Source organism: Tenrec ecaudatus, chromosome 3, assembly GCF_050624435.1.
Source record: "Tenrec ecaudatus isolate mTenEca1 chromosome 3, mTenEca1.hap1, whole genome shotgun sequence".
NCBI classification, from domain to species: Eukaryota; Metazoa; Chordata; class Mammalia; order Afrosoricida; family Tenrecidae; genus Tenrec; species Tenrec ecaudatus.
Genome location: NC_134532.1, coordinates 124,081,281 through 124,096,661, shown reverse-complemented (window position 1 = coordinate 124,096,661; position 15,381 = coordinate 124,081,281). Strand labels below are relative to the sequence as shown.

The 15,381-nt window shown below is 39.0% G+C and overlaps 1 protein-coding gene across 1 annotated transcript in view; it reads right to left on the bottom strand.

Moving 5' to 3' along the window:
* The window catches only part of STPG2 (sperm tail PG-rich repeat containing 2), a 329,121-nt gene that overhangs the window by 186,536 nt on the left and 127,204 nt on the right, over nucleotides 1–15,381 (bottom strand). The window contains exon 8 of the mRNA XM_075543545.1: nucleotides 7,941–8,033. Coding sequence (XP_075399660.1) covers nucleotides 7,941–8,033 — 93 coding nt within the window. The remainder of the gene's footprint in view (nucleotides 1–7,940; nucleotides 8,034–15,381) is intronic.

Sequence of the window (15,381 nt, the reverse complement as noted above, 5' to 3'; positions counted from 1 at the left end):
ATTAGATGCATTAGTTTGTTTGTTGGGTTGTAAAATTAGAAATATCTACCAGAAATTCAAATAGGGGCCTCAGCTAAGAAGTTGGACATGTCAGAGGTCAAGAGAAGTTGGCTGGAATCATAAATGCCTTATGCCCATAACCTGCAGAAGTAGAGTTTCAAATCCTTCAGTGTGTGCTGAACACAAGGTAGCCTAAAACTCTGAGTTAAAGCTACAGTGTATGGTGACAAGGAATTCCAAATTGTAATCTTCCCAAAGGTCATTAATATTAATTCATTCATCTATAAACTATGGACTAAGTGATTAAAATCTCATTTGATATAGAGGTATCCATCATGCTGTTAAATACAACAAAATGGGACAAAATCAATACATCACAACATTTTTTAACTTTGTAGTGCACATATAAACCTAAATTTTTCTATAAAAATATGATACTAACTTTGAAATTTAAATGTGAATATTTTAAATTTCATAAGCAAATTTTAAATGAGCAAGTTGAAAATTGCAGCACTTATAAAAACACCACTTTTAGGTTCCTTCCTGATTTTGAGTGTTTATTTCAATCAGAAATAACATGAAATTAAAAGTAAGAATCCTGAGAATATTTGAACTCCAATCAAAACTGTGCTTTCAGAACAAGGTGCAGGAAATTGAATCGTCAAAGGGCATAACACTTATGAGATTGGACCTGTGCATGATTAGGAGAACTGGGTACACAATGATTGATGGAAACAATCCAAAGGCACTCCCTCTACATGGAGTGTTCACATAGCAGTACCTTTTTCTGAAATCAAATTCTTACCTCAGGTAAGTTAACCTGATGATATAACTAAAAGTTACTTTTAAGGCAAACTAAAATAAACTAAGGATTCTCTGGAGCCCACTAAGCAACACTGTAATGCTAGCTCTCCATCACTCTACTGCACGCTCTCCACAAAGCCCAGGTGAGATGGATGACCACTAAAACATAGTGCTCAGTCAGGAGAGAATTTCTGAAACAGCTGAACACATTAAGAAAATCACAATACAGGTTCAACGCTGGGGGAAAAAATGACTTTCATAATAACTTTTAAGGTTGGTTTTTTTTTGGTAAAAGCATAAGCTATCAAAACATAAAGATGGAAAACTAAAATAACATACAAAGTAGTCATTTAAAGAAAAGTCAGGGAATTTAAGATTAAAAGTTGTCTTTGTTGTTGTGACTTAAGCACCACAAGTCAATGGCTCTATTACTCTCACACTGCTTAGGAGCTAGAACTCTGAATCGAGGGTGCCACATCTAGAGGATCACTTTTCTCCATGTCAGCCCTGGAGAAAGACCCTTATTCCTTTCTCCTTAGTGATGACCGTCTGGTGGGATGGCATCTACCTCCCCCAACACGCCTTATTTAATTTGTTCCTTTTATGCCGTGTAAAGAAGCCCTCATGGCAATGTTGGAGAGGTGGTGGACGGCTAATAGAAAATGGTGGTTCAAATCCATCAGCGGATCTACGGAAGAGTCAAGGGAACCTCTTCCTGTAAATACTCCACTCCCTGAAATGCTTAGTGCAGAACTGACTTGGTGGTATTAGGTTTGGCGTGGTTTGGGGCTTAAGATACTGATGCAAGATACAGCTTAGGTTAATTCTGCCTTATTAACATAATAGACAGCTCATTTCCAAATAGGTTTCTAAGCACAGGTATGTTGTTAGGCACTTTCAAGTCAGTTCCAACTCATAGTCACCTATGTATCACCAAAAATCACTGCCATGTGCCGTCCTCACAATGCTGCTTATGCTTGAGCCCCTGCATGCAGCCACTGTATCAATCCATCGTGTGGAAGATCTTGTCTTTCCGATGCCCCAAGGTTTTACCAAGTGTGATGTCCTTCTCTGGGGGATGCTCTCTCCTGACAACATGTCCAAAGTACGTGAGAGGAAGTTTCACCATTCTTGCCTCTTGGGACCATTCTGACTGTACTTCTTACACGACAGATTTGTTTGTTCTTTTAGAAGTCATGGTATTTTCAGCATTGTTCAGCAGCACCATGATTCAAACACCTAGATTCTTCTTTGGTATTCCTTATTCAATGCCCAACTTCCACATGCAAATGAGGCGATGGAGAATACCATGATGTGAGTCAGGCACATCTTCGTCCTCAAAGTGACAGCCTTACTTTTCAATGCTCTACAGAGGTATCGTGGAGCAGATTGATGCCACGCAATGTATCATTTGATGTGTGTGTTGTCCGCTGCTCCCGTGAGCATTGACTGTGTATCCAAACAAGATGAAAGCTTTGACAACTTTAGTCTTTTCTCCATTCATTATGATGCTACCTACTGGTCCAATTGAGAAGATTTTTGTTTTCTTTATATTGAATCATATTCCATACTGAGGGCTGCAATACTTGATCTTCATCAGTAATACTTCAAGTCCTACTCATTTTCAGCAATCAAGGTAGTGTCATCTGCATATTACATCTTGTTACTAGCTTTTCTCTAAACGATGCCACATTTTTCTTCATATCCTCCAGTTTATCTGATGGTCCGCTCAGCATACAAATTGAATCAGTATGATGGCAGCATACAACTCTGATGCACACCTTTCCTCATTTTAAACCATTCACGATTCCCTGGTTTAGTCATGTAACTGTACAGCTTCAGCATGAGTAAAACATAGTGTTCTGGAACTCCCATTCTCAAGGCTATCCATGGTTTATTATGGTCTACAGATGAAATGTCATAGTCAATAAAACACGAGGAAACATATTTCTGATATCTTCTGCATTCAGCCAGAATTCATGTGACTTCAGTAACGATTGTCTTTGCCCTCTGTCCTCCTCTGGATCCTGCCTGCACCTGTAGTAGTCTCCTGTGAGTGTACTACTAAACCCTCGTTAGATGATCTTCAGCAAAAATTGTGCTTACATGTGATATTAATGGTATTGTTATATAATTTGAGCATTCTGTTGGGCCACCTTTCTTCGGAATGGGTACACAAATGGATCTCTTCCAGTCAGTTGACAAGAAATTGTCTTCCAAATCCCCTGCCATAGGCAAGTAAGTGTTTACAATACTTCATCATCTTGTTGAAACCTTTCCATTAATATGCCACAAATTCCTGATGCCTCGGTCTTGACTAATGTTTTCGGTGGAGCTTGACCTTCTTCCTTCAGTACCAATGGTTCTTGATCGTATGCTACCTCTTGATGTGGTGGGATGTTGATGTTGACTGGTTCTTTTTGGTACAGTGATTCTGAGTAGTCTTTCCATCTTCTTTGAGGCTCCCTGTATCATTCCATATGTTGACAATAGAATATTGCCACTTGAGGCTGGAACAACTGTGAAGAACCACGTCACAATAAATAGGGGAAAAATGATGTTGTCAAGAATTTTATTTTACAAGGACCCACAATCACTACAAAAGGCAGAAGCAGTTAAAAAATCAAGTGATGCATTGCACTTGGCAAATCTGCTTTAAAAATCTTAAAAACAAAGACAGGACTTTGAAGACCCTGTATTCACCTGACCCTGACCATGGCATTTTAAATTTCATCACATACATGTGAAATCTGGACAGTAATTGAAGAACACGGAAGAACTGATCCTTTGAGTCATGGTGGTGGTAAAAAATATTTTTAATATATTCTGGACTACCAGAAGAATGAAAACATCTTTCTCAGAGAAGTGCAACCAGAATGCTCTATGGAATCATGAGACCATATTGGTTACGTTATCAGGAGGAACTAGAAGAAGCTCACTATGCTTGGTAAAGTAGATGGCCCTCTGTAAATTTATACAACGACTGGGAAACAATGGGCTACAATATTGAAACAATTAAGAAGATGGCATGGAACTGAGTTTGTTTCGCTGTGTTATATGTAGTCACTATGACGTGGAATTGACTTGATGGCACAAGCAATGCATGAAATTACATAATATGACTCTTCTAGCCAGAATCTTAAGGAGCACTGGTGAAATAGTGGTTTTTGCATTGGGCTGCTAACCACAAGGTGAGAAGTTCAAAACCATCAGCTACTCCATGGGAGAAGACAGTTTTCTTCTCCCACAGAAAGTTATGGTTTCAGATGCCCACAGATGTCCCATAATGTCACTGCGAGTTGAAATTGACTGGATGGCATTGAGTTTTGGTTTGAGAGCCATACTCTTTGTAATTCCCATCAAATGATTGTTAGTGGTCTTAGAGGCCCTCAAGTCAGCTGCGACTCGCAGTGAACCTATGTACAACAGGACAAAATATTGCCAAGTTCTGTGCCATCCTCACAATTGTTCTTATGTTTGAGCCCATTACTGTAGACACTATGTTAGTCTATTTGTGGTAAATGGCAAAGGAGCTGGATAAATCTGGCCTCGTCTGGGTTCCCTGTTGCCACCGAGAAAAATGAAACATGCCTCCACTCTCCATCCTTTTCACATTCTTTCACACCGCTCTACAAATATGGCAGTCCAATAACTCACTGCAACGGCCACACAGAACTCGCAGACACCATTCACTACTCAGGGGGTGATTGGGGAGGTCTTTACAACAAGTCAGAATCAGCAAACAGCAAATATATAACCGATAATCTCTCAGCCAACAGCCAAGTCTCTCTTGGGTTCTTAGTCTCTCGTCCATGTGGTCCTTTGGCCTTTGCCTCCATGGGCCAGGAAGTCAGTCCCATGTCAATCTGCCTCACAGTTCTGTAGTCTCAGGACAACTGAAGAGAAGGTACCCTATTGGGTACTGTGTTCTTGCTACTCTAGTCTTCCTCCCTCAGTCTCTGATGCATTTACTCTCAGTGGCACTCAGTGCTACTTTAGACAGAGATCCTGCATGTGCTCTGCCATGGTCCTGGGGGTTTCCTTCTCAGCTGCTGCTTCAAATAAGGGTTGGTGGTAACAAAAACTGACCAATCCCCTTTGTTTCACACACACCCTATTTGCACAGTCCCACCCAAATGTTTGGTGAGAGTTACAGAGATTTGGGTGGAAGAACCAAATTAAGAAATTTCCCTTCATTACATCATTTTGTAGAAGGTCTTCTTATTTTTTTGCTGCCCCTATATTTTATCAACTATGATAGCCTTTTCCAGGGACTAGTCTTTGCTGATAACATGTCCAAAGTATATGACACAAAATCTTGCCATTCTTGATTCAAAGGAAAATTGTAACTGTACTTGTTTCAAGACAAGGTTTTTGTTCTTTTGGCAGTCCATAGTACCTTCGATCTCTCTTGCCAGTCTATAATTCAAATGTATTGGTTCTTCTTTGGTCTTCCTGATTCAATGCCCAACTTTCATATGAAAAGACTTGACAGGGTGGTGCAAATGTGAGGTGCCTGTGGCACACTAAGAGGACTGAACATCTTGCTCATGTGGGTAAAGCCATGTTGGTAAGTTAATGGAACTCTAATGTGGACATTGGTCATTATTGACACCATTTTTAACAACACCTAACAGCAACAACATGATTTATCATTGATTAATAGTTATATTTTTTATCTTGCATTTCTTTAAGACTCCAGATGCCATATCTTTTGATAGCCAGGCACCATCAGCTTTCTTCACCACAGTTGCTCATGCACCTGCTTTGTCTTCAACGATTGTGTTGGGAAGGTGAGCATCATGGAATGCAAGTTTAATAGAACAAAGTGTTCTTGTATTGAGGAAGTACTTGAGTAGAGGACCAATGTCCATCTGCTACCTTAATACTAAACCTATAAATATATGCACATAGATCTATTTCCCCATCCTCATATATAAATATATTTACATATGTACAGGCCTTTATCTAGACCTCTGTAAATGCCCCTTGCCTCCTAGTTCTTTCTTCTATTTCCTTTGACTTTCCTCTTGTCCCACTATCATGCTCAGCCTTCATTTGGGTTTCAGTAATTCCACTCAGTTACATTACCCTTGATGATGCCCTACCAGGCCTCCTACACCCTCCTCACCACCGATTTGGATCACATGTTGTTCCCTTGTCCCTGGGTTTGTTAACACCGCTTCCTTTCCCCCCACTATTTCCACCTCTCCCATGTCCCCTGGGACTGTCGGTCCCATTGCTTTCTCCTCCAGATGGTTCATCCAGCCTATCTTATTCAGACAACCTAAGCAGATAATAATGTGCATGAAAAAAAGACAGAGCAAAACAAAGGAATAAAACAAAACATCAACAACACCAACAAGCTAATGACCAAAAAAACAACAACAAAGAAAAGGCTGTAGTTAATTCAAGGAGTTTGTTGGCCTTTGGGAATATTTTCCAGTCAAGTCTGATAGGGTGCCAAGCCGTGGCCCCAAAGTCTATTTTTGGTATTCCCTCAAGACAACCTTTCTCTGTTCCCCTCGCTGTTCTGTCGCACGCCCTTATTGTTTTGCCTCAGTGTGGTGGGATAAGATCAGGCACAATTCCCACACTGTGCCTCCAGTGTTGTCCCCTGTAAGGCTATGGGTCAGTGAAGGATGTGTGTCTCATAGTGGCGCCGGCCATAGGGTCTTCTCTGTGGATTGGCTGCTCTGAGCAGAAATACTATCCTCAAGGCTTCGTGGTCCAGGATGTGCTCCACTCTCTCTTCCTCACACTTCAATTGCTCCTGTGTCCTCTTATCAGTCATGTCCCTCTCCCTGAGCTGCAGCTTCAGTGCTGTCCTCTGAAATAAATTCTTCTGGGGGGAGGGGCAGCTGTCCACATAGTTGGGATTGGGGCTGGCCCCTCAGACCTCTCCATTGATTCCCTACTCCATGACGTTATGTTGCATTTCACATCTTGGAGCACCAGGTTAAAGTCTGGTCCCTCTTTCCCTGTTTAGATATAAACAATACCCTCCCCTTGGGTGGGTTAGTGCCCTGTTCCCCCAATACCCTTTTTTTTAAACCTTTTTCCTCCTTGATTTTAGTTAACTGCCATATGTATCCCTGAATTTTGGTTGGCCCCTGTCATACTACCTGGTCTGTACCCCAGGAAGAGTAGCTTTTTTCCTATGCCCCTTTTGCATTTTTTTAAGCTTACCTCCACGGACTCGTGTTGTATTTGTCCTGTTGTGCTTGGCTTACTTTGCTTAGCATAATTTCCCCCAGTTCTTCCCATGCAGCTATATGCTTCATACATTCATCACTGCTTTTTAGTGATGTGTAGTACTCTGTTGTATGTATCCACAGTTTTTTAATCCATTCATCAGTTGATGGAAAATTGGGTTGTTTCCAACTTCTTGCAATTGTGAACTGTGCCACGATGAACACTGGAGTCCAGATGCACTGACAACATTTTCAAACCTGATGATTATCCTGTTGTTTATTAATTAGTTGTTGTTTTAATTTTAAGAATAATATTTTGCAACAGTAGTCCAATTTCTCCTCCAATGGACATTAGGAACATCTAATTATCCCAAGACTACATTGTGCCATCACTATTAATGCCCAAGTCATATTTTATTTTAACACTTTACTAGATTTAATCTGAATAAATCTAGTATTCATTTTTTAACTTTATATACTTTACTTTTGTCAATTTATTCAATATTAGTCATTGACCTAATGAATGGAATTTCTTTTGGGAAAAAAAGTCTATCATCACAGTTTAAAATAGAGATTAACACGGGAATCTTAAATGTCCAGATACACTCAAGTTAAAAAGTGGGGAAGGGGGAATGCACAAATCAACTGTTCTGAACCTGAGGTAAACCTCAAAATACATAGAAGTTTCCATTTCCTATATGTGCTAGGAAGGAACCTTTTCTGATGTGTGCATTGCTCCGTGTGACATTCTCTCACAGAGCAATGCTGTACTTCCTAGCTTGGAAGTTTTTGTTGAGATTTAAAATTATAAGAGTGCTCAGAATAGTCAAGTATGTCAGAACAGGTTACCAGCCACAGGCCCTAATATGATGCATGTATGATGCAATCTCTTCCAGAATTCCTATGGTGCAAACAGGTTTGATTATGGAGGAGCCTTCTTACCTTATCTGGTTGTTTAGCAGTTCTTTCTGTCCTTGACAGAAAAGCAGCATATTGATTGGTCAAGTCAGGTAGCTCTTCAGGAATTTCACTGACCTACAAGGCAGAAAAAAGTATGTTTAAAGGGGAGAGGGCATGAAATTTATTATTTTTATCAACACAACTGGTGCAATACGTAATAATTTTACAGCAAAGTTCATAAATATTTTTCTTTCATTAAATAGCAATAAACATCCTCTTAAAAAGTGACATTTTAAAAATAGGATATAGAAGTAAAAAAGTTAAGTCAATGAGATATTTAAATGGGATCCTCATCATTCTATGAACTTCTACATAAATTTGATAGATCTGCATACATTATTTAAATTAATTAAGTGTGAGTTATTAGCTATAATCTAATGTTAAATTCAGACATCAATCCTTGTTCTCCTTCATAGCCAGCAAGAATCAATCTCAATAACATATAAAGGATTTGGCCATTTAGATAGTACTTGTTAATATGTGATTATTAGTACATGAAATAAAATAATAATTTAATTTGATTACCAGGAAATTCTGAATTAATAAAATTTCTAAGCAAAACAATACTCTAAAATATCAAAATATCTTATATGCATAAAGATTTAATTAGCTGGAATAAGATGGAATTGTAAGATTTTAATTAATTAATCCTAGTATTATACTTTTTGTGATTTAGCATATAATTCAAGCATTTTTATTCCTTAGTAACATAAAGTGCATAACCATCAGCAATATTTGTCTTTTATGGAAAAAGGATGAGAATTTTGGTTTTATTTGCCTCAGTGTTTTATTTTAAATTTCAATATTCATATTTTGTATTTCAGAATGTGAGATATTATAGAAAATAATTGATCTCTCTCCTGATCTGATTCTATTTTGGTCAACATTAATCTCCTAAACATTCACCCCTTGTCTAGTGTCTCTTTGAAACAAAAAGCTTCTCTATCCCAAGTGCTACAGTTGAAACGTCTCCACTCTTCTCTGATGGAGGCAATTCCTAATTAGCCACTCAAAAGAAAACAGGCAAGTGTCATCCCTTTCAAAACAAAACAAGCAATAATCTTGTAAAAAAAAAAGAGTAAAGGTCTTCTAATATAAAAAATCTTAACCAACAATATTTACATGCTTGTAGATATGGTTGCAGTTAATAATAGCTTTTATAATATTTTAATTATTGTCATATTTGTGGTAGTGGAAATTATGAATTCCAAAATATTTTGCAGTTTCTTACTATCTTAGACATAGAAAGGACAAAAGCCAGGAAATGAATAATTTATAGAAGACCACATATATCAATACAATTAATAAAAAGAATAATAGTAATCCACTCAAATTCTGTTTAAAAGTTTAGAGGTGTGGTACATCATATCTAAACCAAAGACATTGCCACTGAGTCGATTCCAACACATAGTGACCCAATAGCACTGGGTAGAACTGCCCTTTCGGATTTTCAAGGCCTTAAATCTTTCTGAGAGCAGATAGCTTCCTCTCAGTACAGAAATTGGTGGGGTCAAACTGCTAACGTGGTCAGCAACTCCATGAGAAAGCACTAGGGCTTCTGGTCACATCATCAGGGCTCTGCTCTACCCCCAATAGCCCGTTGCCAGAGTCTATTGTGATGCACAGGGACCTCAGAAAATGGCCTAAAACTGCTTCCTACAAATTCAAAGTGCAGAATAATAGACAAGAGAGGGCAAATGTGTAAAGAAGGTCAAATAATGAGAGGGGAGTTATTAATCTGCAGCGGTCTCCTCAAACCTCCCCTCCCCGCAGGGCATTTGCTGACACAGTAACCTGAGACATGAATCCGATTTCAGCTTTGGAAAAAGACTATTGTTGTTTTAAGTCGAATCGGTTACCACCCACAGCGACCTTTTGCACAACAGAGGGACACACTGCCTGGTCCTAGCCATCCTTGTTCTTATGAGTGCTCCCACTGTTGCAGACATGGTGTCAATCCATCTTGCTGAAGGCCTTCCTCTTTGTTGATGCCCATCCCCTTTACCAAGCCTGATGTCCTTCTCCAGGGACTGGTCTCTCCGAACAATATGTCCAAATTATGTAAGAAAGACGATGTCTCCCCATCTATGATGCTAAGGAGCACCCTGGCCTTACTTCACCCAATATGGATTGGTTTGTCCTTTAGTCTACGTCACTTTCAATATCCATCTCCAGCACTCCAATTTGAAGGCACCTATTCCTCTACCGCCTTCCTTATTCAGTGTCCAACTTTCACATGGGTAGGATGCAATGGACAACACCATGGCTGTGGGAGGCACACCTTACTGCTCTATGTTGGGTCTGCTCTGGTTTACAACACTTTCTGGTTTTTCTTTTTTTCATATTTGGGTTTATCTCTGATGTATTTTGTCATTGGTGATAGTCCTCGTGAATTGTTCTTGCATGTGTTTCTTTATTTTTGGTATATGAAACACAGGATTGGTGAACCTATACAGACAACAGGTGGGAGGGTAGGTAAAGGGGATCTGATCTCGAGGAGTTCAAGAAGGAAGAGAATGTTTTGAAATGGATCATGGTAGCAATTGTACAATACCGCTTGGTGTAATGAAACTACAGAATTATATGCAATCTGGATTAGCTCCCAATAAAATTGTTTTGAGAAAAAAAATCCAAAATAAATTTTAAAGGTTGAGGGTTAAAGATTAAAGTTCAGAATATACTAGACTGAAAGTCCCTGAATATATAAGACTCATGGTGGAGAATCCCAGGAGACTACACTTAAGACATTTGCTAACTCAGAGGTAAATGACTTAAAATAAACCTCACTGCCAGTGAATCCATTCTGAACTCATGGCAACCCTACAGTCTTGGAAACCTGTGCGTATGAGAGATGAGAAAGCCTCATCTCGCTCCAGAAGCGGGTAGTGGTTTCAAAGAGCCAAACTTAGGGCTCACAGCCCATGTTGGTGCAAACATTATGCCTCCAGGGTTACTAGACGTAAAAAAAGTCTTAGCAAAACTGTGATTAGATTAAGGTCAGTTCTCATCTCGAGCTGCCAGAGGAAAGTATGAGGCTTTTCTTGTGGGAAGTAAACCATTTTCACTCGCTACAATATTTTTATACACTGTGCTGGCTAAGTGCAGCTTCGGTGATAGTTTATGTGTCAACTTGATTGGGCCAGGATTAACAATGGTTTGGCAACTGAGACCCAGGAATCACTGGAGATGAGATCCTCATAATCGATGGCCTGCTTCCATTATAAATAAGCTAAAAGATAATAAATAGAGCATTAGCATAGAATGTGAATGTGGAAAATTGAAGGTAAATGGTTCAAATGTCTTTTACATTGTATGAGAAAATGTAACATGAATTTGCATTAATCTTAAGAGGTCAAGAATCTGTCTCAATTTTTAATACAGTCATTTAAAAGAATTATTAAATAACCTATTAGGAAAAGAAAGAAAAACCCACCACTTGTCTGTCTGTTTGTCATACTGTAGTGGCTTGCGTGTTGCTGTGATGCTGGAAGTGACCTCACTGGTATTTCAAATCCCAGCAGGGTCAACCTACATGAGAAGGTTTCAGCAGAGTTTGCACACAAAGCATAGATGGTGAAGTCGGAATCGTCTGTCAACTTCTGAGGAACTGAATACCTATGCACAGCAGCAGAACCCTGAGAGATACAGAGCTGGAAGATGAGCCTCTTAGTTCACAAGGCACTCAAAATATGTCTAAGGAGGAGCCACCCTTTCAAAACAGAGTTGACTATAATGACCTGAATGGAGAAAAGCCTCTGGACCTGCAGTGATGGTGGGGCAGGATACCAAGTGAGGAGAAACAGCTTCAAGCATCTATTAATATTTGGAACTTAAAATGTATGCGGGATGAACCTAGGAAGTTTGGAAGTTGTCAAAAATTAATTAGGACACATAAAAATCAATAGCTTAGGTGGGCTGAAATGGAAGAGGGTATTAGCCATATTGAATCATATGATCATAGGGTTTATTTTGCCAGCAGTGACAAATTCAAGAAGAATGGCATCACATTCATCATCAAAAAGGGCACTTGAAGGGCATTCTGGAGTATAATTCTATCTGTAATAAGAAAATATCTACATACAGAGAAATATCGCAAGTCCAACTATCATTCAAAACAAACCAAATTTATACACCAACCAGAAAGTTAGGGAAGAAAGTGAAGAATTTTATCAAGATATTCAGTCAGAAGTGGATCAAATATACAAGGTGCATTGATAATTACTGGAGATTAGAATACAAAAGGTGGAAACAAAAAGTAAGTGTCAGCAGTTGGAAAACATGGCTTTGTGATAGAAATGAAACTGAAGATAGCATGGTAGAATTTTGAAAGACCAATGACGTCTTCGTTGCAAAAATATCTTTTCAACAACACACTACATGGGCTTCTCCAGATAGAATACACAGAAATCAAATTGACTACATGTATAGGAAGATATGATGGAGAAACTCAATATCGGCAGTAAGAATCTGGTCTAGTTCCAACTGTGGAACAGACCATCAATTGTCTATATGCGAATTCAGGCTTAAATTGAAGAAAATTGAAACAAGTACACAAGAGCTAAATTACAATCTTGGGAATATCCCACCTTAAGACATTTTTTTAATCATTTTATTGGGGCCTCATACAACTTTTATCATACATCCATCCATTGTGTTAAGCTCATTTGTACATCTGTTGCCATCATCATTCTCAAAACATTTCCTTTCTACTTGAGCCCTTGGTATCAGCCCCTCATTTTTCCCCTCCCTCCCTCCCTCCCCCCATGAACTCTGACACATTGGACAGTAATGACAGAACTGATGAACTATGGGATGATGACAAGAACATCATACATGAAGACGGCCAAAGGTAATTAAAAAGGCAGGAAAGGAAGAAACGTCAAAGAGAATAGCACAAGAGACTCTTGCGCTTGCTCTTGATCACAAAGCAGCTAAGGAAAATGAAAGAATGGTGATGGCGAAGAACTGATAGAGATTTTCAAAGGGCAGCTTGAGAGGATGAAGGAAAGCACCATAATGAAACGTGCAAAGACCTAGAGTCAGGAAGCCAAGAAGGAAGAACCCACCCAGCACAAGTTCAACTGAAAGAACTGAAGAGAAATGCAGGCTTCTAGCAGCAATACTGAAAGATCCTACAGGCAATACATGAAAAGATGCAGGAAGCCTCAAAGGAAGGTGGAAAGAAAACGTGGTCACTCGACCAAAAGGAACTAGTTGACATTCAACCATTTCAAGAGGTAGCATATGACCATGAACCAGTGATACTGAAGAAGGAATTCAAACTGTACTAAAAATATTAACCAAAAACAAGACTCCAGGTATTGACAGATTAAAAAATTGAAATATTTCAACAAACTAATGAAGCACTGGAAGCATTAACTTACCTATTCAAGGAAATTTAGAAGACAGCTACCTGGCCAACTGATTAGCAGAGATCCATATGTGTACCCTTCCAAAGCAGCGTGACTCCATAAAATGCTCATATCATAGAATAATATCACTCATATCACATGGAAATACATTTTTGCTGAAAATCATTCATGGCTCTAACAGTATATTGACGGAGCTGCCAGAAGCTCAGGCTAGATTCAGAAGAGGATGTGGAACTAGCGATACCATGGCCGATGTCAGATCTTGGCTGCAAGCAGACACTATCAGAAAAATGTTTACTTGTGTTTTATTGACTAGACTGTGTGGATCATAACAAACCATAAATAGCTTTGAGATAAATGGAAATCCCATGACATTTATTTATGCTCTGGAGTCCTGGTGGCATAGTGGTTATGCATTCTCTGTGATCCAAAAGGTCAGCAGTTTGAAAACACCACTATCAACAAAGGAGAGAGACAGGGCTTCCTACTCCTGTCAACAGTTACATTTGGGGAAATCCATGGGGAAGTTTTACTCTGGCCTTTACGGTCGCTATAAATCAGCATCACCGAGAAGGCAGTTGTTTGGTTTGGTTTGGTTAGGTTTTATAAATTGTGCTCATGTGGAACCTGTACATGGATCAAGAGGTAGTTTGGGGAGAAGAACTAGGGAATACCACATTTTAAAATCAAGAAAGGTGTACATGAGGTTGTATCTTCTCACCATATTTATTCAATCTATATGCTAGTCCAATCAGAGGGTCGCATCCGGACTTGAGGAAGGCTTATGAACAAACCTCAATATGTAGATGGCACAACTTTGCTTGATGAAAGTGAGGCAGACTTGAAGCACTTGCTAACGATGATGGCAGCTTTCAGTATGGATTACAACTCAGTGGGGGGAAACGCTCATAACTAAACCAATACATAACATAATGATAAATGGACAAAAGATAGACGTATTCAGGGCCGTAATCATGCTTGGTTCCACAATGAATATTCATGGAAGAATCAGCCAAGAAATCAAATGATGCCCCACAATGGGTAGATGTGCTGCACATGGTCTCTTTAATATGTCGAAGGACAAGGATATCACTTTGAAGACTTCGGTGTACCTGACACAAGCCATGGTATTCCCAATCTCTTCAGACGATGTGAAAATTTGACATGAATTCTGGAAGACCACGGAAGAATTAATACATATGCATAGAACATGGAAAGTGCCATGAGTTACAAAAAAAGAAAATCAGTATTGGAAGAAGTACATCTAGAATGGTCCTTAGTGGCAAGAGTGGCAAGATTTCATCCTACATACTTTGATAAATACATGCTATCAGGAAAGACCAGTCCCTGGAAAAGAATATCATGCTGGTAAAAAGCGGGGCAGGGGAAAACAGGAAGATGCTGGATGAGCTGGATTCACACCATGGCTCTCAGAATGTGCTCGAACATACCAACAATCGTGAGGCTGGTGCAGGACTGGGCAGTGTTTCCTTCTGTTGTCCATATGATCACTATGGATAATATCAACTTAGGAACATGAAATCCTTGACAATGTCAGTCTTTCCTCCGTGTATGATGATTTCACCTGTTGTCCAGAGTTGGGTTTTCTGTATATGGAGTTTGAATCTGTACTGAAGGCTACAATCCTTCATCTTATAAATGCAGTTATGTTAAAATTGAAAATAGTGTCCTTTGTTTTTCCTTTTGACCTATTTTTAAATTGTGCTACTTTCTTTGACATTAGGGCTTCTGTGTGGTTTTGGGGGTTCGGGTTTTGTTTTGTTTTTTGCTGTCATTTTTGAATTTTTGTATTATTTTCTTAGTATAAAATCCAAGATAGGTAAATCTGTACAGACACTATCTAGATTAATAGATCCTTCTGGTTATAGCAGGGTGTGTAGGTAATGAGGAGCTAATAATAATAGGCACAAGAATTGAGATATTGTTTTAAAATTGATTGTGGTGATGATTGCACAACTCTTTTGAATATATTTAAATCACTGAATTGCATGGAACCTAATTAGATGTGAATGAAACTGTTATTAAAAACT